General features: G+C 39.3%; 1 protein-coding gene across 1 annotated transcript in view; it reads left to right on the forward strand.

The window, feature by feature from the left end:
* Positions 1–23347, forward strand: part of LOC116523821 (zinc finger protein OZF-like) — a 96117-nt gene that overhangs the window by 65543 nt on the left and 7227 nt on the right. Inside the window, exons 3-4 of the mRNA XM_032238906.1 lie at positions 7908–10279; positions 18240–20414. Of these exons, the coding sequence (XP_032094797.1) occupies positions 7908–10279; positions 18240–20414 (4547 nt within the window). The remainder of the gene's footprint in view (positions 1–7907; positions 10280–18239; positions 20415–23347) is intronic.

The raw sequence follows: 23347 nt of genomic DNA on the forward strand, positions 1-23347 counted from the left end.
TGTGAGTTCTTCGTTACTGAAGGATTTAAAGAAGAGAATGGACAGCGAATAATCAGGAATGATATAAAGTCTCCTGTCTGAGCAGGGATTGTTTTTGTATACTTAATGGTTTTCTCATGAGGTCAGCTAAATTATTTTCTGGTGGACAATAAATTATGTCTATTACATTTTCTTTCCCTGCTTCTCTGACAATACAGGCCCTTCTTGTAATTTCTTTCTTTCTACTCCAGGAAAACTGGATATGTCTAGTCTAACACAGAGCAGGAGTAGGGATGCCATCATAGCATCCTTTCAATATCTGCGGGGCTGACACAGAAAAAAGGCGGTGGATCCATTGTCCAATGTGCCTGAGAGAAGAACAAGAACTAACAGGGCGAGACTTATCAAAAAGGTATCCAACCTAGAATCAAGGAGACATTTCCTTTCAGTGAGAACAATCAATCTGTGGAAATGCTTTGCCTCCAGTAATTGTGGCTGCTCCGTCAATGGTTTTTTTTAAATACGAGACTGGATAGCCATTTGTCCAGAACAGTATAGGGTCTCCTGCTTAGAGAGTTGGTCTCTTCCAAGTCTTCTTTTTTATTTTATTTTTATTTTCAAAACAAACACAACACTTAAATCTTCCTTCTTTACATAGTGTAGAAAGTGTTTCAGTTGGTTACAAAAGGTTTTCATGCATCTCTTCCACAGTCATCAAGCATAATTTATATTAACTCAAGTATTTTAACTTAAATATTTATACATGTTACCCTTATACCTCCATTTATATGACTATGCTTGTTTAAATGCCCATCATAAAATATACCGAAATTTAATACATAACCATGTACTGGCATTTCATTTAATATTAAAATCCTCCAATAACACTGAATCCTTATGTCCTATTCTAGCTAAAGATCCATAATATTTAATAACAGACTTTTCTAATCCTCCTTTCCAAATAGCTGTTGGCAATTTTCATCTAGTTTCCTTATATTATACTGATATATATGTATATAGGTTGTCATCATTATCCCTCCTTTATTTGACTAGATCCTGTATCATAACATTTTATCCCTAATAATCAAAACTTAACTGTATCTAACTTAATTCTTTTTTTATTAACTTTTGTATATAATTCAAAAGGATTTCTAATCTTCCTTTCATGGGTACCATTGAATATTCATATCCAATTATTACTTATCATAACACTACACATTGTATACATTATTATCATTATCAATTATTTAATTAATTATATCTATTATTACTAAATTTCACTAAGTTTAACTATCAACCTGTATCTTTCAAATAACAAAACAATCTTATATCTTCTGACATAGTATTTTAACTCAGATATTTATACATGTTGCCCTTATACCTCCAATTTTTATTTGACTATAATTGTTTAAACATCCTTCATCAAAAAATATACCAAGATTTAATACACAACCACATACTGGCATTTCATTTAGTATTTCTAAAATCCTCCAATAGCACTGAATCCTTATGTTCTATTCTAGCTAAACATCCATTAATATTTAGTAACAAACTTTTCTAATCCTCCTTTCGAGATCACTGTTTGCAATTTTCATCCAGTTTCCTTATATTGTACTCATACATATATATAGGTTGTCATCATTATCCCTCCTTTATTTAACTATATCCTGTATCATAACATTTTCCCCCTAATAATCAAAACTTAACTGTATCTAATTTAGTTCTTTTTTATTAACCTTTGAATTTGTGAATCCTACTCCAATATTTCTTTGTCATATGTCCACCATAAATGATAAAATCTCTTATTTACATTTCCAACATTTAAGGTGCCTTTATACATTCTTGAGAATTTCTTCAATGTTAGATACTAACCTCATAAGAACCATTTGGTATAGAGCTTCCTGCCTGAGCAGGGGGTTGGACTAGAAGACCTCCAAGGTCCCTTCTAACTCTGTAATTCTGTTATATTCTTCCATTGTTCAAGCATTATATTACATCCAAAGTTCTTTGCCCACTGAATCATACAATGATTTACATACTCATTCTGCAAGTTTCATTTCAATAGCAGTTTATAAACCTTAGACATAATATATTCAACAATTCATTTCCAATTTCATTTTTCACAAAAACGTATCCATAGCTCTTTTTGTCTAGTTCAAATCTTTCTTTCAATGGTAAATATACGAATCAATGGCAAACATCCATCTGATTCCACAATAATTCAATCATATTTGACCATAAGCCCATCAGTCTGGCTTCACCACCATTTCTTTTCTAAAAAACTTCCTGGGAGACACCCAAAGAGGAAGGCATTTCTAACAAAGTGATGTTTAAAATCAGCATTTGCTTTAACCTTATCATACCATAAAGAGCTGTGCATTAAAAAATTTTATTCATGCCTGTCAAGCTCAAGGAAGCTCTTATTTTGGAGAGTCCCTCACTCTTTTTGCCAGAAAACAAGCATCAAAATACAATTTCAAATCTAGTCAACTCAAACCTCTGTCCTTATCACCTTGCAATGATTTATGTTTAATTTTTTGTTTTATCCCCTTCCCATATAAACTTAGAGATGTCCTTCTGCCATAGTTTAAATTCAGTTTCAGTTACAACATTTAAAGTGTGAAAGAGAAATAGCATTTTTAGTAAAACATTTATTTAAACTACAGAGGTTCTATCCAATAATTGCAGTATGAAGAATTTGTGATGGACCCTGTTAGGTAAGCTCCCCGTTGGGAGAGCAAGTGCGTTTAGAGGAGCATTGTGAGAGTTGTGTTGGAGAACACACAAACTGCAGTTTAGGCTTTTACTTTCGTGGAAATAGAGGTATCAGAGTCCATCAAACAGTCCAAGTCATACGCGGATAAGTCAATCAGTCATCAATTTCCCTCAGTTAGGGGATAATCCAAATAACATAGTCCAGTAACATATAATCAGTCCAGTAATCAAGGTTTGCTAACAGTTGCAAAACTTACAATAGCTCATGGCACTTCCAGATCAGATCAGTCCAGGATATAACAAACAGAGAGAGCTAACAGTCATTCTGGCTCCCTCTTATGGCCGATTGAGGAAAAACAGCAACCAATCACATTTTACAGTATGATTTAAAGAAACAGATATAACATTGTTATATGATTTATATATTGCCAACCCAACCGTTAAATTATATTCTTAACATTCTCCCCTTTGGGTAGGACAATATATAAATCTTACAATCTTAATCCGTATTCCTTACAACAATGTTTATGCTTTATATTACCTTGGGCCTTAGTAAAATTATCTGCGATGTTGTCTTCAGACATACAATACTCCAATGAGACTAATTTACTATTCACACTTTGCCGTACATTCAGATATCTTATATCTGTGTGCTTTGACCTAGTTTTTACAGCAAGATTGGATGCCATCTGGATTGCTGCTTGATTGTCTTCATAAACAACAATAGGCTCTCGTATGTTAATTCCCATATCAAGTAGGAGTTGTTTGTAACAAACCAAATCCATACATAATAATGACAGACATGAGAACTCAGCCTCCATAGTCGATAGACTTAAATGTTTTTGTCTAATAGACCGCCATCCAATTAGTGCCTTTCCCAGGAATACAACAACCCCTGATTTCTGTATAGACACATCTGTAGCAAAACTTGCATCAGCATATGCAGTCAAGCTCAGATCATCTCTAGGTTCTAAATACAATGCATAATGCGTCGTGTGCTTAAGATATCTTAATATCCTCTTAGCAGCTTGCCAGTGCCTTTCAGTAGGTTCAGCATTAAACCTGGCTAATTGATTTACACTGTATGATATGTCAGGCCTTGACCAATTACTCAGATACGATAAGCTACCAATCAATGATTGATAAATACCCTTATCAAACACAGGACTTTTTATATCATCATGGCTAAATTCCTGACCCATTGGAGTTTTAGCTGGTTTACACAGTACCATCCTAAACGTTCTGAGTAGCTGGTTAATCTTCTCAGTTTGTGAGATTTTGTATCCTCCCTTAGTTTTATCTATCTTTAAACCAAGATAATGCCTAATCTCACCGAGATGTTTTATACTGAATTTTGGCTTCATGGCTCATGCTCATGGCTTCTTGCTCAGTTTTAGTGATTAATGCTATGTCATCAGTGAACAATAGCAACAATGAAATCACACCATTACTTTCTTTCTTAAACAAACATGGATCAGCTATGCCAGCTTTAAAATCCATCTTAGTTAACTCTTTCACTATACATTGATTCCATTCATAGCCTGATTGCTTTAAGCCATAAAAACTCTTTTTTTAACTTCCAACAATCAGTGTTATTTAACCCTAAAGGCTTCTTTAAATATACAGTATGTTGCAATGGTGCATGGAGATATGCTGTCTCAACATCTAAATGATTCACTACATATCCATGCCTAGCTGCCCAAACTAATGATGCATGTAATGTGGTAGACTTTAGACTAGGTGCAAATACCTCATCATAGCCATTGGCTGACTGATCAAACCCTTTTGCTACCAATCTGGCTTTATAGATAACAGTCCAATCTACACTTGTTTTAATCTTGTAGATCCATTTACATCCTATGGCATGTTTACCTGGGGATAACCTTACATCTTCATACACCTCTAACTTCTGTAAGGATTCAGTTCCTTTTCCATTGCTGTTTTCCAAACTATCTGCTCCTCAGTTGGATACAGGGTTAATTCATGATAAGTAGGAGGAACTTTATCTACTTGATACGCTATAGTAGCTTGATATCTGTCAGGTGGTCTAGTTACACGAGTTGAATGTCTAGGTATTTCAGGACTCACCAGTGGACTCTCCTGTATAATCTGCTCCCGTTCTTCTAGTTCCTCCTGTACCTGTACTTTAATTGCTTGTTTTACTATTTCATCACTAGGGACTAACTGGGTGTTGATAACTACATCGTCAGTTGGTTCTAATTTATTCCACTCCATGTGTTCTATAAACTTAGCACTAGTGCTACAGTGAACCTTAGTTGTGCCTTTCTCCCAAACTCTAAACAATCTATGGTTAGCCTCGTAACCTATGAAAAATAACTGTCAAACTCTTTTCTGTCCTTTCAGTCTTACTTGTGATGGTATATGCACCCATGCTGGGGCTCCGAATGTATGTAGGTAACTCAAATCTGGTTTTCTGCCATGCCACCTAGTGAATGGCAATTCACTGGTTGTTGTATTCACCACATTATTTAAAACATGGTTACTACACATCATAGCTTCACCCCACAGTGTTTCCGGCAAACCTGAATCAGCTATCATAGTTTGAACCATGGCCTGTAACATTTTCCCCCTTCGTTCTACAAACGAGTTATGTTGTGGCCTATAAGAAGCAGAATGTTTGTGCTTGATTCCAGCTGATTTTAACATCGTTTGAAATTTCTGGTTTGTAAACTCCGTCCCATTATCAGTAACTAAAGTAATAACCTTGGCTTTCATCTTTCTCTCCGCAAACCTCAACCAATTGAAGAAATGCTGAAATGTTTCTGTTTTGTTTTTCATCAAATAGCAGAAACCGTATCGGGAATAATGATCCATGATACTCAAATCATAACAGGCACCTCCCAAACTGGGTTTTAAAGGTCCTATTAAATCAGCAAAAACAACCTCCAAAGGTTCCTTTGTTTTAAAACCATTCAGTCTGTTTGCAGGAGTAACTTTGGTCTTCTCCTGATTGCAAACATTGCAGTTTAAATATTTATTACATGATTTTAATTTTACTCCTTCTGCCAATTTAACAGTTTGTTGCAGCATCTTGAAATTAATATGCCCTATACGTCTATGTAGTAAGTGTATACATTTGTCATGTGGGTTCACATCATAAGCTGTGTTAGTCATCTGTCCATCCGGTATAACATATAAACCATTTGTTAATTTGGCAGTAACTCTATTACCTTCTTTTTCAATTATACAGTTATCTCCCCTAAAGGTTACCACATAGCCAATATTAACTAGAGCCCTTACTGATGATAAATTAAATCTCAGTTTAGGTACATACAACATTGGTAACTTCTCCTTTAGGAATGAACAAGCATGCATTACCTTCACCAGCCGCCTTCACCTTCCATCCATTTGCCAAACATACATGTTCCTTGTCATTTTTACAAACCTTTTTCTATTTCTAGTAATGCACTGTGATGCTCCACTCAACAACCCATGAATCATGGTTTACAGGTGCATTGCCAGACATAGCCAAAGTAGACATAGTTAAGTTGACATTAGCATTTTTTCTAGCTCTTCCAGCATTCTGTTGTTTTGCCTTTTTACAGAACCTAGCTATATGTCCCTTAGCCCCAAAAGAATAACATTTTCGAACAGTATAGGCAGTAGAATGTGACTCCTCATGTTGTGGTGGTTTCTCTCAGTTGTTCCTTCTCCATCCTTCTTCACTCTCCCAAGAGTCGTGCAGTAATTTCAGTCAATGTTATTTCATTTCGGGTTAGGACTTCAAGAGACGATATAAAAACATCATAACTCTCATCCAGTGAGGAGAGTATGATATAAACTTGGTGTAGCTCAGAAAAAAATAGTTCTTTTTCATGTAGCTCCTGAAAAAACCCTTTCATAAAAGTTAAATGAGCTAACATACCTCCACCTTTCAGAAGACGTGCCCTAAACAGTTTGTGTGTAAGATGTATATGTGCACCTACAGTGTCACGCACATAAATTCTCTTTAAATTCTCCAACATCTTGCAGTAGAATTTTCTCCACAGATGTGTACTAATTGTTGGTCATTCAGTGTTAGACCAATAATACACAACGCCAGTTCGTTGCTTCGCTGAAAATCTGCTATCTTTTTGGCAACTTCATCGTTATCTGGATTCCAAGCAGTTACATCCGGTGGATTCTGTAGAGCATCCTATAAACCTTCCCTATGCAGGAGTAGACTTCATTTCATAGACTAGGAAACATAATTTGTTCCATCCAACCGGGTTATCATAGACATGCTTGTTGATGGGTCGCTCGCCATCTTCTCCAGTATAGTAACAATCACTACAATAAACAGCTGTCTGTATGTGGTATTGCATCTCAACACCAACTCTCCTTTAGCTACGTCTGGTATACTCTGGGTCCATAACCAGTGTCAGGTAAGCTCCCCGTTGGGAGAGCGAGTACGTTCAGCGAAGTGTTGCGAGAGTGTTGTTGGAGAACACACAAACCAGCATACAGAGAGACTGTAGTTTAAGTAGGCTTTTACTTTCGTGGAAATAGAGGTATCAGAGTCCATCAAACAGTCCAAGTCATACACGGATAAGTCAGTGAGTCTTCAGTGTCTTTCAGTTAAGGGATAATCCGAATAACATAGTCCAGTAATATATAATCAGTCCAGTAATCAAGGTTTGCTAACAGTTGCAAAACTTACAGTAGCTCATGGCACTTCCAGATCAGATCAGCCCAGCATCTAACAGAGGTAACAGTCATTCTGACTCCCTCTTATGGCTGATTGAAGAAAAACAGCAACCAATCACATTTTACAGTATACTTTAAAGAAACAGATACAACATTGTTACATGATTTATATATTTCCAAGCCAACCATTAGTTTATATTCCTAACAGATCCAAGTCAACAAGGGTATTTTGTGATTGAATGTATATTTCAACTTGGATCTCAGTAATCTTCAGTGTGTCAAATGAATCATAATTAACATTAGAAGCTATTTCAGCATTGTTGCATGTTTGCTTTTTACTAGTAGTGTATACTTTTTCATATCTTTTGCAACCATTTCATAAAGAAACAATTTTAAACTTACACTGTTATTTAAATCTTACAGATGAAGAGGATACCAATAAAAGCACTCCGGACAACTGAGGAAACTGGCGACTTGGTGATGCATCACAGCAGAGAGAAGCCGTATAACTGTCCAAATTGTGGAAAATCTTTCATTGATAATTCCCACCTCGTGAGACACCTGAGAACTCACACAGGGGAGAAACCTTTTGAATGTCCTGATTGTGGCAAAAGTTTCAGTCACAATTCCAACCTGGTAAGACATCAGAGAACTCACACAGGAGAGAAACCCTTTGAATGTCCTGATTGTGGCAAACGTTTCAGTCAGAATTCAAGCCTGGCAAAACATAAAATGATTCACACAGGAGAGAAACCCTTTGAATGTTCTGATTGTGGTAAATGTTTCAGTCAGAATTCCCATTTGGTGATTCACCAGAGGACTCACAGAGAAGAGAAACCCTTTGAATGCCCTGATTGTGGGAAAGGTTTCAGTCAGAATTCCAACCTAGTGGAACATCAGACGACTCACACAGGAGAGAAACCCTTTGAATGTCCTGATTGTGGAAAATGTTTCAGTCGGAATACCAGTCTGGTGATACATCAGAGGACTCACACAGGAGAGAAACCCTTTAAATGTCCTGATTGTGGGAGAAATTTCAGTCAAAATTCCCACCTGATGACACACCAAAGGATTCACTCAGGAGAGAAACCCTTTAAATGTTCTGATTGTGGCAAATGTTTCAGTCAGAATTCGAAACTGAGGGTACACCAAAGGATTCACACAGGAGAGAAACCTTTTGAATGTTCTGCTTGTGGCAAATGTTTCAGTCAGAATTCCAGTTTGATTAAACACCGGAGGAATCACACAGGAGAGAAACCCTTTGAATGCCCTGATTGTGGGAAATGTTTCAGTCAAAGGTCCAGCTTGATAGTACACCAGAGGACTCACACAGGAGAGAAACCCTTTGAATGTCCTGATTGTGGGAAAAGTTTCAGTCAGAATTCTGAGCTGGTGATTCATCAGAGGACTCACACCGGAGAGAAACCCTTTGAATGTTCTGATTGTGGCAAATGTTTCAGTCAGAATTCCCATTTGGTTAAACACCAGAGGACTCACACAGGAGAGAAACCCTTTGAATGCCCTGATTGTGGGAAAGGTTTCAGTCAGAGTTCTCACCTAGTAAATCATCAGAGGGCTCACACAGGAGAGAAACCTTATGAATGTCCCGATTGTGGGAAAAATTTCAGTCAGAATTCCAACTTGGTGGAACATCAGAGGACTCACACAGGAGAGAAACCCTTTAAATGTTCTGATTGTGGCAAATGTTTCAGTCAGAATGCCAACCTGGTGAAACACCAGAGGACTCACACAGGAGAGAAACCTTTTGAATGTTTTGATTGTGGCAAATGTTTTGGTTGGTATACCAGTTTGGTTAAACACCAGAGGATTCACACAGGGGAGAAACACTTTGAATGTTCGGATTGTGGGAAGAGTTTTAGTCAGAATTCACACTTGGTGATACACCAGATGACTCATATAGGAGGGAAGCCATATGAGTGTCCAGATTGTGGCAAACGTTTCAGTTGGAATTACAGTTTGGTTAAACACCAGAGGACTCACACAGGAGAGAAACCCTTTGAATGTCCTGATTGTGGGAAAGGTTTCAGTCAAAGGTCCAGCTTGGTGGTACACCAGAGGACTCACACAGGAGAGAAACCCTTTGAATGTCCTGATTGTGGGAAAGGTTTCAGTCAGAATTCTGAGCTGGTGATTCATCAGAGGACGCACACAGGAGAGAAACCCTTTGAATGTCCCGATTGTGGGAAAAGTTTCAGTCAAAGGTCCAGCTTGGTGGTACACCAGAGAACTCACACAGGAGAGAAACCCTTTGAATGTCCTGATTGTGGAAAAGATTTCAGTCAGAATTCTCACCTAGTAAATCATCAGAGGGCTCACACAGGAGAGAAACCCTTTGAATGTCCCGATTGTGGGAAAGGTTTCAGTCAAAGGTCCAGCTTGGTGGTACACCAGAGGACTCACACAGGAGAGAAACCCTTTGAATGTCCTGATTGTGGGAAAGGTTTCAGTCAGAATTCTGAGCTGGTGATTCATCAGCGGACTCACACCGGAGAGAAACCCTTTAAATGTTCCGATTGTGGCAAATGTTTCAGTCAGAATGCCAACCTGCTGAAACACCAGAGGACTCACACAGGAGAGAAACCCTTTGAATGTTCTGATTGTGGCAAATGTTTCAGTTGGAATTCCAGTTTGGTTAAACACCAGAGGACTCACACAGGGGAGAAACACTTTGACTGTCTGGATTGTGGGAAGAGTTTTAGTCAGAATTCACACTTGGCGATACACCAAATGACTCATACAGGAGGGAAGCCATGTGAGTGTCCAGTTTGTGGCAAACTTTTCAGTTGTAATTCCAGGTTGGTTATACACCAGAGGATTCACACAGGAGAGAAACCCTTTGAATGTCCTGATTGTGGGAAAGGTTTCAGTCAAAGCTCCAGCTTGGTGGTACACCAGAGGACTCACACAGGAGAGAAACACTTTGAATGTTCTGATTGTGGCAAATGTTTCAGTCAGAATTCCAACCTGTTGAAACACCAGAGGATTCACACAGGGGAGAAACATTTTGAATGCGCTGATTGTGGTAAAAATTTCAGTGAGAATTTCAAACTGGTGAAACATCAGAGGACTCACATGAGAGATATGATATGAAAAAGGTTCAATCGGAATTGTGATCTACTGGTACACCAGAGGACTGATACTGGAGTAAGACATATGAGTGTCCAGAGTGTGGGAAAAGTTTCACTTTCTGTTCTGACCTGGTGAAATACCAGAAGATTCACGTAGGAGACAAACCATATGAATGTCCACAGTGTGGGAAAAGTTTCAATCATAATTTCAACCTGGTGAATAACCACAGGAGAGAAACCCTTTGAATGTTCTGGCTATGGGAAGAGTTTTAATCAGAATTCACACTTGGTGGTACATACAGGAGGGAAGCCATATGAGTGTCCAGATTGTGGGAAAGGTTTCAGTCAGAATTCCAATCTGGTGAGACAGTAACCTTAAGCCTGGGAATGCGACAGGGATGCCCTTTATCCCCCGTTCTATTTGCATTATTGATGGAGGTTTTGCCAAGTGCTATTAGGGATTGAAGGGATTGGAGTACAAAAGAAAACTAAAATAAATTTATTTGCAGATGATGCATTATTAGCATTTCAAAATCCCATAGTGAAATATTAAATATTTAGATATTGACACCAAAAATATTCAGCAGTTAAAGAAAATAAATTATGAAAAGGTAAGGAAAAATATAAAATAGATAAATATGAGAAAGTAAAATTATCATGGTTTGGAAGAATTGGAATGATAAAAATGAAACTATTACCAAAGTATTACCAAATATTAATTTTTTGTTTTGGATGATCCCAGTTAAATTCTCGGATCAAGAATTAAAGCAAATAGAGGCTGCTGGAGGTGTATTGTAATGGAGGTAAGAGAGCAAGAATAAGTAAAGCATTATGGTATGAACCATTAAAAAAGCGTGGGCTAGGTCTCTCTCACATGTGAGCGCTGGACAGCTGAGTTTTTTGACCCTTTTTTAAAGCCATTTTTCACCCTCCCCAGGCTCCAGAGGCTTTATAGGAGCCTAGGGAGGGCGAAAAGAGCCTCCTCCCCCCCTACCCCACCAAGAGGCCCTCTGGAGGTTTCATGAGCTTCCCTGAAGCCTCCGGAGTGCAAAAAAATCGGCCCTATGGGCAAACCGGAAGTTCGGGAACGGACTTCCGGTTTGCTCGGAGAGTCATTTTCAGCACTCCAAAGGCTTCAGAGAAGCCTCCTGAGGGTCCCTGAAGCCTCCGAAGGGACAGGGGAGGCTGTTTTCACTATCCCCAGGCTCCTATAAAGCCTCTGGAGCCTGGGGAGAGCGAAAAAAGCATGCAAAAAAAAATGGGGGGAGCGCCTGTAGTGCGCACATGCTCACTGGCGTCACACATTGTATTATGGGTGCAGCGTGCTTGCACACGACCCCCCTGCGCTCCCCCCACTTATGGCACGTGTGCCAAAAAAGGTTCGCCATCGCTGGTAAAGGGTTTCCTGCCTAGGCAGGGGGTCGGACTAGAAGACCTCCAAGGTTCCTTCCAACTCTGCTATTGTATTGTATTGTAATATTTATAAATCCCTCACCAAATCCCATCATTTGAAGTTGCATTATCATAAATTGCCAGTTCACATTATCAAAGGACTTTTTTGTGTCCAGAAACAACAACGCCATTTGCTTTTCTGAGTGGACTTTATAGTACTCTAGCATATTCAATACAATTCGCATATTGTCTCTGATCTGTCTCTTAGGGAGAAATCCATTTTTATCTATGTGTATGAATTCATTTAAAAGTCTCTTCATTCTTTCTACCATTATGGATGCAAAAATTTTATGTTTTGGGCTTTTTTAAAGGGGAAGGCAAGGTCCATTTTGCCAAGCCTCTTCAAAAGGATAAATCAGTGCCTGAATCAATCATTTTTAATGCAAAACTGTTCAATAAATTTAATTCCAAGGGCATTCCCCACACATGTTCCCACATATTGAAGTAATGTTAAAAATAATTTTTAAAAACTTCCCTGGTGTAGGATACAGGGAAAAGAAAATATGAACTTTCAGATTAACATTTGAAAAAAGATCTTGACTTTTGTTCTGGCTCAACAGCAATAACTGCGCAAGGGATCTAGGAATTTTAGTGGACAATCACTCTTAAGTATCCGCTACCAGTGTGCTGCAGCTGCAGAAAAAGCCAATGCAGTCCTAGTCTACATCAACAGAGGAATAGTATCAAGATTCCAAGAAGTATTAGTGCTGTCTACATTATACTGTGCTGGTAAGACTACACCAGTTTAGGCATCCAGTGTTAATCACCATGAGAAAAACCAGATGTTGAAACTCTAGAAAGAGAGCAGAGAAGAGCAACAATGGTGTTAAGGGAACTGGAGGCTAAACCATACAATGAATAATTGCATGATATGTCCAGTCTAACAGAGAAGGAGCAAGGATGATCTGACAGCTTCCATGCCTTCCCTCCAGAAGTTGTGGGTGGTCCATCTGGAACTTTTTAAAGAGGAGATTCAAAACCAATTTTTCTGGAATGGAGAATTGGTCTCTCCCATTTCTTTTTATGTGATTCTGTAAGGCCTTCATAAACCTTTAGGGCTCAGCACACAGCTAATCCTCACAAGCTAAGTAGCATCACATTTCACTATTTCACATGCATCAGTTGCAAAGGTAGGTTTCTAGAAGTCGAAAACAACTTGATAACATTTAACCAATGAAAACATCTTGAGAAAGCCTTAGGTAAGGATGGGACGTAGAATTAGAATACTGAATGTATACTAATCAGCATACATTAAAATGAAATTTCATTGCATACAGCTCTCAAAGGGTCACCAACTCCAATATACACTATGAATTTAGAGGTAATTTAGAAAATATGTACATGGTAGCCTCATGAATTTGTTTCTAGTAAGGGGACTTTTAATTTAGAATAAATATTCTATTCAGAAAATTAATATGAAGTACAATCTCCTGAAAAAGTTTTTTCAAAAACCACACAAGGATAGACAAAACATTTAAAAAGAAAAATGTACATTTGAAAGACAAAAGCAGATTTACCAATATTAGTTTCTTCCCCTTTTGAAGCAGGCCCAAAATTTATAAACTTCTACTCTATTTACAACCAGTTAGACATTCATCTATCTACAATATATAAACACAATGTAAGAGGTGAGTCAACAACAAAATTAAACCTCAAAGCACTTTGTTAACAATCTACTATTGCATTTAACTTGTATAAAGTTTAAACGGCTTCTTATTTACCACAAATCACCAGTCTTTGATCTGTGAGGGATAAAATATCTTTATTTGATTCTTATTAATAAAACTTTTTCTAAATACTTTAGTTCAGAACAATAAGACAACAATTGTGTCTTATTCCCCCAAAACATAAAACCTCTTGGTCGATCCATTTTCCAAATTGTTTTGCAGTTATAGTAGGTCCATTTCCCAATCTTTTTTAAAAAGTACAATTTATCCCGCATTGAGTTTGTTAATTCCAAATCTGTAGCAGCCACATCTGCTTCGGCCTTCTCCCAACCATCCTGCAGTTTCCAAACCATAGTGAGGGGTTTTTTAAGAAGTGGCTGTGGGAGCTTCTTGGGAAGAGTTTAGGCTCATAAAGGGATTCATTTGGGACAGATCCATCCATTTGTGAACGCTCATAATCCTAAATGCTTCCATCAGTCCCAGAGAAAAAAATTGTTTTTTCTCACCACGATTCTTTACATCCTTCTGGGTAATCGACCAGTTGGATATGACAGCGATTATTTCCCTCCATGATGTTTCCACCAAATGGCATCCACTGCAAATGGCTTTTTTCTCTGGGTGTAATAGAGACGGTCCTCTTAAGGGAATTATTCAGCAAGTTTCCAAATGAAATCAGTGACATTGGGACAAATTTGTAGTTTTATATATAAATAAATATATTTAACACATTTACAGCAAAGAAGATGGGCAGGAACACAGGAACATCCTGAGGTAACTCCAAATAGCATACAGAGCACACAGAAGAAAAAAAAGCGGGGAAACTGGGAAACTCCCCCTTTACACCTACAGCAACCAATCATAGCATAGATTGCCTCATGCAGGCGCTCAACTGCTCACTTCTTGCCAATTGTACAATTCAGCTACTAAATTTAATATCCTAAGACCCTTCTAATTTATAGCTGGACAGCATTTAAACCAAATCTTTTCAGAAGACCTTTGTGTTTTGTGCCTGTAGCTAATCTTCCCAAATTAAGTAGTGTCACCTTTCACTATATCACATTTCCCTATTTCACTTGCATCGGTTGCAAGGGTCGGTTGGTAGGAGTGGGAAATGACTTGATGGCATGTAATCAGCAAACGTCTTGCAAACGGCTTCATAGGCAGAGACGGGACGAGCCTGTTTTACCTCCTCCTATCGGTTGATGGCGGTCAGATAGGCAACATTGGTACCTGTAAAGCCGTGGAGGCATCTGGCGTTTGACCTTTAAGGAGTTAAAACCATCGAGCTGCATTGCTAGAAAGGAGGGGAAAGAAGTGCAGGATCTACAGGATCGGGAGGAAGAGAAGCCGAGTGGTTTCTGGGCTCCTGCAACAGTCGAAGAAGCAGCTGCGGCTGGTGGGTGAGTTGAGGACATGTTGGAGGAGAGGCTGGGAGCAAGAAAGGCTGCTTGATTTCCTCCGCAGCGTCGAAGCAGAGAAGCAACTGGAAGAAAAACAAATGCAGTTGGATGTGACCTTGGCGATCATGCAGTCCAACCCCCTGCTCAAGCATGAGAACTGAGACCATTTCAGACAAATGGCTCTCCAGTATCTTCTTCCAGGGCTCCAGGGAGGAGCACCCATAATTTGGGAAGGGTCGCTGTCAGGAGATTTCTTCTTATTTCTAGGATGCTTCTGTCTTTCGTTGGTTTCCATCCATTGCTTCTTGTCTTGCCTTTTGTGGCTTTGGAGAAGTTCTTAATCTTCTCTTCTTTGTGGCAGCACCTCAAGTATTGGAACATGTCACCTCTAAGTCAGCAGTTCCTGTGGTTATGAAGTTGGAAGAAAAGCATTTGCAACAATTTAGTTTCTGCCAACCGGGGCACATTTATGATGGTTTCAGCATCCCACACTCGGGATCCCCAGTTGTGACCTTCCAAGATAGATCCTGTCAAGAAAAATCAGTGGGGATGCCAGCAGGAAGTTGCAAGCCATAGTCATGTGAACTTGCCTTTAATAACCCACAGTGATTCACTTAACAACTGCAGAGGAATAGATGTAAGTTGGCATTGTCCTGTGATATCATGCTTCCTGATCAGGCTGCAGATGCCAGTCCCAAATGCAGTCAATAAGTGAGGACTGCTTCAATAAAAATGTCACCAGAGTGGTTGTGGACAGTGTTTTCTGTCCTTACTTGGAACTGAGGACTTCTATGGCAAAACTGGCGCTTCAAATCTTGCAGAGTCTTTAGGCATCGTTTTATCAACTAAAGCCCCCACATCTCTAGAATTAGCACAGAAGGTTGGACTGTAACCATTTTGGGTTTTGTTACAGCTTTCTGGCTGAGAACACATGGATTTTCCAAATATACACATATTTGTAGGTGTGTGTATTTGTACTTCTCTCATGAAATGTAAAATACAGAAGTGCAATGAAGAAACAAAAATAATGGAAAATGGGAGGAAAAGCGGAAGAGAGGAAAGTGAATGTGAAAGGGGAAAGGAAAAAGAAAAGTATTGTCTTCTGACTCTTTGGGTGCAGTAGAATAATAATATAAAACCTCAACTTTTTACATTTATATGATAATAGAAACTAGCCCCTTCTATAACAACAAACTTACTTAATCAACAAAACCCAAAATCAAACTTTCATTATTTTCCTATCTCACGAACAAAGTCCAAAAGCGGTTTTCAAATTAATCCTGTTGTTTTCTTTATTCAAAGCAGTCAATTTACCTATCTCTGCTAACTCCATCAGGTTTTGCACCAATTAATCATTATGGGAGTGAAAATATTCTTCTATTTTTATGCATATAGAATTCTTGATGCCATCAACACATTTAACATCAAAGTTTCATATTTTTTCAAGTTCTTTATCCACTAAACGAAAACTTTCTGGTTTTATCTTTATATTCTCTTTAAGAATCTTCTTTATGAATTTGAATCCTACTCCAATATTTCTTTGTCATATTTCCACCAAAAATGATAAAATCTCTTATTTACATTTCCAACATTTAAGGTGCCTTTATACATTCTTGAGAATTTTTTCAATGTTAGATACTAACAGCATAAGAACCATTTGGTATAGAGCTTCCTGCCTGAGCAGGGGGGTTGGACTAGAACAGTGTTTTTCAACCACTGTGCCGCGGCACACTAGTGTGCCGTGACATAGTATAAAGTGTGCCGTGGGAAAATTACTTTATATATAGTCAATATAGGCACAGAGTTAAAAATTTTTAACATTTTCTAATGGTGGTGTGCCTCGTGATTTTTTCATGAAAAAAGTGTGCCTTTGCACAAAAAGTTTGAAAAACACTGGACTAGAAGACCTCCAAGGTCCCTTCCAACTCTGTAATTCTGTTATATTCTTCCATTGTTCAAGCATTATATTACATCCAAAGTTCTGAATCATACAATGCTTTACATACTCATTCTGCAAGTTTAATTTCAATAGCAGTTTATAAACCTTAGACGTTATGTGTTCAATTATTCATTTCCAATTTCATTTTTCACAAAATCGTATCCATAGCTCTTTTTGTCTAGTTCAAATCTTTCTTTCAATGGTAAATATATAATCAATGGCAAACATCCTTCTGATTCCAACTCCTCTTTAGGTTTGAGGAGAGGGTCACATTAATTCAACCATACTGTATTTGACCATAAGCCTACCAGTCTGGCCTCACCACCATTTCTTTTCTTAAAAACTTCCTGGGAGACACCCAAAGAGGAAGGCATTTCTAACAAAGTGATGTTTAAAATCAACATTTGCTTTAACTTTATCATACCATAAGGAGCTGTGTCATTAAAAATTTTATTCATGTCTTTCAAGCTCAAGGAAGCTCTTGTTTTGGAGAGTCCATCTGCCATAGTTTAAATTGAGTTTCAGTTATAAAATTTAAAGTGTGAAAGAGAAATAGCAGTTTTAGTAAAACATTTATTTAAACTACAGAGGTTCCATCCAATAATTGCTGCTTTGACCCAGCAATGTAGATAGGCCGGGGCAGCAGTTTAACTCCATGCTTAGGACGTTCTTCAGACCAAGTTTATTATCAGGCATTCTTAATAGCAAAACTTACAGTTCAGTGTTAAGATACCTCTGACTTTCCATGATCTGTCCCATCACGTAGTGTAAAAAGTCTGTGGTCTTTCTATTCCCTTGGTGAGCGGTTGGCTGCCATCACAGTTAACAAAGGGCGATTCAGAGAGTGACCAGTAATAAATCACTTTTCCCGGGCAGAATACCCGCTGCCCTATTAGGGAACACAGATGTGGTCACATGTTATGGAACTGCATTTCCCACAATGCAGCTCTGCCTAAATTTCTCATTAGGTAGTTTCTTAAAGGAGAAAGTTCTTATTTCCTACATTACCTATATGCTGTTGGGACAGCACAATTGCAGTATGAAGAATTTGTGATGGACCCAAGTCAACAAGTGTATTTCATGATTGAATGTATATTTGAACTTGGATCTCAGTAATTTTCAACGTGTCAAGTGAATCATAATTAACATTAGAAGCTATTTCAACTTTGTGACACATTTGCTTTTCACTTGTAGTGTATACTTTTTCACATCATCTGCAACCATTTCATAAAGAAAAAAATATAAACTTACACTTTTATTTAAATCTTACAGATGAAGAGGACACCAATAAGAGCACTCCGGACAACTGAGGAAACTGGCAACTTGGTGATGCATCAAAGCAGGGAGAACTCATATAAATGTCCAAATTGTGGAAAATCTTTCATTGATAATTCCCACCTTGTGAGACACCAGAGAACACACACAGGAGAGAAACCCTTTGAGTGTCCTGATTGTGGGAAAAGTTTCAGTCAGAATTCCAATCTGGTGGAACACCAGAGGACTCACACAGGAGAGAAACCCTTTAAATGTCCTGATTGTGGGAAAAGTTTCAGTCAGAATTCCAATCTGGTGGAACACCAGAGGACTCACACAGGAGAGAAACCCTTTAAATGTCCTGATTGTGGGAAAAGTTTCAGTCAGAATTCCCATTTGGTTAAACACCAGAGGACACACACAGGAGAGAAACCTTTTGAATGCCCTGATTGTGGGAAGGTTTTCAGTCAGAGTTCTCACCTAGTACATCATCAGAGGGCTCACACAGGAGAGAAACCCTTTAAATGTCCCGATTGTGGGAAAGGTTTCAGTCAAAGGTCCAGCTTAGTGGAACACCAGAGGACTCACACAGGAGAGAAACCCTTTGAATGTCCCAATTGTGGGAAAGGTTTCAGTCAAAAGTCCAGCTTGGTGGTACACCAGAGGACTCACACAGGAGAGAAACCCTTTAAATGTTCTGATTGTGGCAAATGTTTCAGTGAGAATTCCAAACTGAGGGTACACCAAAGGATTCACACAGGAGAGAAACCATTTGAATGTTCTGCTTGTGGCAAATGTTTCAGTCAGAATTGCAGTTTGGTTAAACACCAGAGGAATCACACAGGAGAGAAACCCTTTGAATGCCTTGATTGTGGGAAATGTTTCAGTCAAAAGTCCAGCTTGGTGGTACACCAGAGGACTCACACAGGAGAGAAACCCTTTGAATGTCCTGATTGTGGGAAAAGTTTCAGTCAGAATTCTGAGCTGGTGATTCATCAGAGGACTCACACCGGAGAGAAACCCTTTGAATGTTCTGATTGTGGCAGATGTTTCAGTCAGAATTCCCATTTGGTTAAACACCAGAGGACTCACACAGGAGAGAAACCCTTTGAATGCCCTGATTGTGGGAAAGCTTTCAGTCAGAGTTCTCACCTAGTAAATCATCAGAGGGCTCACACAGGAGAGAAACCTTTTGAATGTCCTGATTGTGGGAAAGGTTTTAGTCAAAGGTCCAGCTTGGTGGAACACCAGAGGACTCACACAGGAGAGAAACCTTTTGAATGTCCAGATTGTGGGAAAAATTTCAGTCAGAATTCCAACCTGGTGGAACACCAGAGGACTCACACAGGAGAGAAACCCTTTAAATGTTCTGATTGTGGCAAATGTTTCAGTCAGAATGCCAACCTAGTGAAACACCAGAGGATTCACACAGGGGAGAAACACTTTGAATGTTCGGATTGTGGGAAGAGTTTTAGTCAGAATTCACACTTGGTCATACACCAGATGACTCATACAGGAGGAAAGCCATATGAGTGTCCAGATTGTGGCAAACGTTTCAGTTGGAATTACAGTTTGGTTAAACACCAGAGGACTCACACAGGAGAGAAACCCTTTGAATGTCCCGATTGTGGGAAAGGTTTCAGTCAAAGGTCCAGCTTGGTGGTACACCAGAGAACTCACACAGGAAAGAAACCCTTTGAATGTCCTGATTGTGGGAAAAGTTTCAGTCAGAATTCTGAGCTGGTGATTCATCAGAGGACGCACACAGGAGAGAAACCCTTTGAATGTCCCGATTGTGGGAAAGCTTTCAGTCAAAGGTCCAGCTTGGTGGTACACCAGAGAACTCACACAGGAGAGAAACCCTTTGAATGTCCTGATTGTGGGAAAGATTTCAGTCAGAATTCTCACCTAGTAAATCATCAAAGGTCTCACACAGGAGAGAAACCCTTTGAATGTCCCGATTGTGGGAAAGGTTTCAGTCAAAGGTCCAGCTTGGTGGTACACCAGAGGACTCACACAGGAGAGAAACCCTTTGAATGTCCTGATTGTGGGAAAGGTTTCAGTCAGAATTCTGAGCTGGTGATTCATCAGAGGACTCACACCGGAGAGAAACCCTTTGAATGCTCCAATTGTGGCAAATGTTTCAGTCAGAATGCCAACCTGCTGAAACACCAGAGGACTCACACAGGAGAGAAACCCTTTGAATGTTCTGATTGTGGCAAATGTTTCAGTTGGAATTCCAGTTTGGTTAAACACCAGAGAACTCACACAGGGGAGAAACACTTTGAATGTCCGGATTGTGGGAAGAGTTTTAGTCGGAATTCCCAACTGGTGAAACATCAGAGGACTCACATGAGAGAAATGATATGAAAAAGGTTCAGTCGGAATTGTGATCTACTGATACACCAGAGGACTGATACTGGAGTGAAGACATATGAGTGTCCAAAGTGTGGGGAAAGTTTCAATCAGAATTTCAACCTGGTGAACAACCACAGGAGGGAAACCCTTTGAATATGGGACGAGTTTTAATCAGAATTCATACTTGGTGGTACACCAGATGACTCATACAGGAGGGTAGCCATATGAGTGTCCCAGATTGTGGGAACGGTTTCAGTCAGAATTCCAATCTGGTGAGACAGTAACCTTAAGCTGGGGAATGCGACAGGGATGCCCTTTATCCCCCGTTCTATTTGCATTATTGATGGAGGTTTTGCCAAATGCTATTAGGGATTGAAGGGATTGGAGTACAAAAGAAAACTAAAATAAATTTATTTGCAGATGATGCATTATTAGCATTTCAAAATCCCATAGTGAAATATTAAATATTTAGATATTGACACCAAAAATATTCAGCAGTTAAAGAAAATAAATTATGAAAAGGTAAGGAAAAATATAAAATAGATAAATATGAGAAAGTAAAATTATCATGGTTTGGAAGAATTGGAATGATAAAAATGAAACTATTACCAAAGTATTACCAAATATTAATTTTTTGTTTTGGATGATCCCAGTTAAATTCTCGGATCAAGAATTAAAGCAAATAGAGGCTGTTGGAAGTGTATTGTAAAGGAGGTAAGAGAGCAAGAATAAGTAAAGCATTATGGTATGAATCATTAAAAAAGCGTGGGCTAGGTCTCTCACATGCGAGCGCTGGATTGCTGAGTTTTTTTACCCTTTTTTAAAGCCATTTTTTGCCCTCCCCAGGCTCCAGAGGCTTTATAGGAGCCTAGGGATGGCGAAAAGAGCCTCCCCACCCCCCAAGAAGCCCTCCAGAGGTTTCATGAGTTTCCCTGAAGCCTCTGGAGTGCAAAAAATCGGCCCTATGGGCAAACCGGAAGTTCGGGAACGGACTTCCGGTTTGCTCAGAGAGTCGTTTTGAGCACTTAAAAGGCTTCAGGGAAGCCTCTTGAGGGTCCCTGAAGCCTCCAGAGGGCCTCCGGGGGGGACAGGGGAGGCTGTTTTCGCCATCCCCAGGCTCCTGTAAAGATTGTAGATTGTAGATTTATTTATTTATAGGCCGCCCTTTTCCCTGAGGGGACTCAGGGCGGCTTACAATCAAAAAAGGAAGGGGAGTGTAGGACAATACCAAAAAGAAATGTGCACAAAGTAAATTAGACAGTAAAACTCAACATTCACTCAGCATTCGGGAGGGGCGAAAATAAGATTATCCCCAGGCCTGACGGGCTAGCCAGTTCTTGAGGGCTGTGCGGAAGGCCTGGACGGTGGTGAGGGTACGAATCTCCACGGGGAGATTGTTCCATAGTGTCGGAGCCGCAACAGAGAAGGCTCTCCTCCGAGTAGTCGCCAGTCGGCACTGACTGGCGGATGGAATACGGAGGAGGCCAACTCTATGCGATCTGATGGGACGCAGGGAGGTAATTGGCAGAAGGCGGTCTCTCAAATAGCCTCTGGACCCTGGGGAAAGTGCAAAAAGCATGCAAAAAAATGGGGGGGGGAGTGCCTGTAGTGCGCACATGCTCACTGGGGGTCACGCATTGTATTATGGGTGCGGCACGCCTGCACATGACCCCCCTGTGCCCCCACTTATGGCACGCGAGCCAAAAAAGGTTTGCCATTGCTGGTATAGGGTTTCCTGCCTAGGCAGGGGGTCGGACTAGAAGACCTCCAAGGTTCCTTCCAACTCTGCTATTATATTGTATTGTAATATTTATAAATCCCTCACTAAATCCCATCATTTGAAGTTGCATTATCATAAATTGCCAGTTCACATTATCAAAGGACTTTTTTGTGTCCAGAAACAACAACGCCATTTGCTTTTCTGAGTGGGCTTTATAATACTCTAGCATATTCAATACAATTCACATATTGTCTCTGATCTGTCTCTTAGGGAGAAATCCATTTTTATCTATGTGTATGAATTCATTTAAAAGTCTCTTCATTCTTTCTCCCATTATGGATGCAAAAAATTTATGTTTTGGGCTTTTTTAAAGGGGAAGGCAAGGTCCATTTTGCCAAGCCTCTTCAAAAGGATAAATCAGTGCCTGGATCAATCATTTTTAATGCAAAACTGTTCAATAAATTTAATTCCAAGGGCATTCCCCACACATGTTCCCACATATTGAAGTAATGTTAAAAATAATTTTAAAAAACTTCCCTGGTGTAGGATACAGGGAAAAGAAAATATGAACTTTCAGATTAACATTTGAAAAAAGATCTTGACTTTTACTCTGGCTCAACAGCAATAACTGCGCAAGGGATCTAGGAATTTTAGTGGACAACCAGTCTTTAAGTATCCGCTACCAGTATGCTGCAGTTGCAAAAAAAGCCGATGCAGTCCTAGTCTACATCAACAGAGGAATAGTATCAAGATTCCAAGAAGTATTAGTGCTGTCTACATTATACTGTGCTGGTAAGACTACACCAGTTTAGGCATCCAGTGTTCATCCCCATGAGAAAAACCAGATGTTGAAACTCTAGAAAGAGAGCAGAGAAGAGCAACAATGGTGTTAAGGGAACTGGAGGCTAAACCATACAATGAATAATTGCATGATATGTCCAGTCTAACACAGAGAAGGAGCAAGGATGATCTGACAGCTTCCATGACTTCCCTCCAGAAGTTGTGGGTGGTCCATCTGGAGCTTTTTAAAGAGATTCGACAGCAATTTTTCTGGAATGGAGAATTGGTCTCTCCCATTTCTTTTTATGTGATTCTGTAAGGCCTTCATAAACCTTTAGGGCTCAGCA

This window comes from Thamnophis elegans, chromosome 2 (assembly GCF_009769535.1).
Source record: "Thamnophis elegans isolate rThaEle1 chromosome 2, rThaEle1.pri, whole genome shotgun sequence".
Lineage (NCBI taxonomy): Eukaryota > Metazoa > Chordata > Lepidosauria > Squamata > Colubridae > Thamnophis > Thamnophis elegans.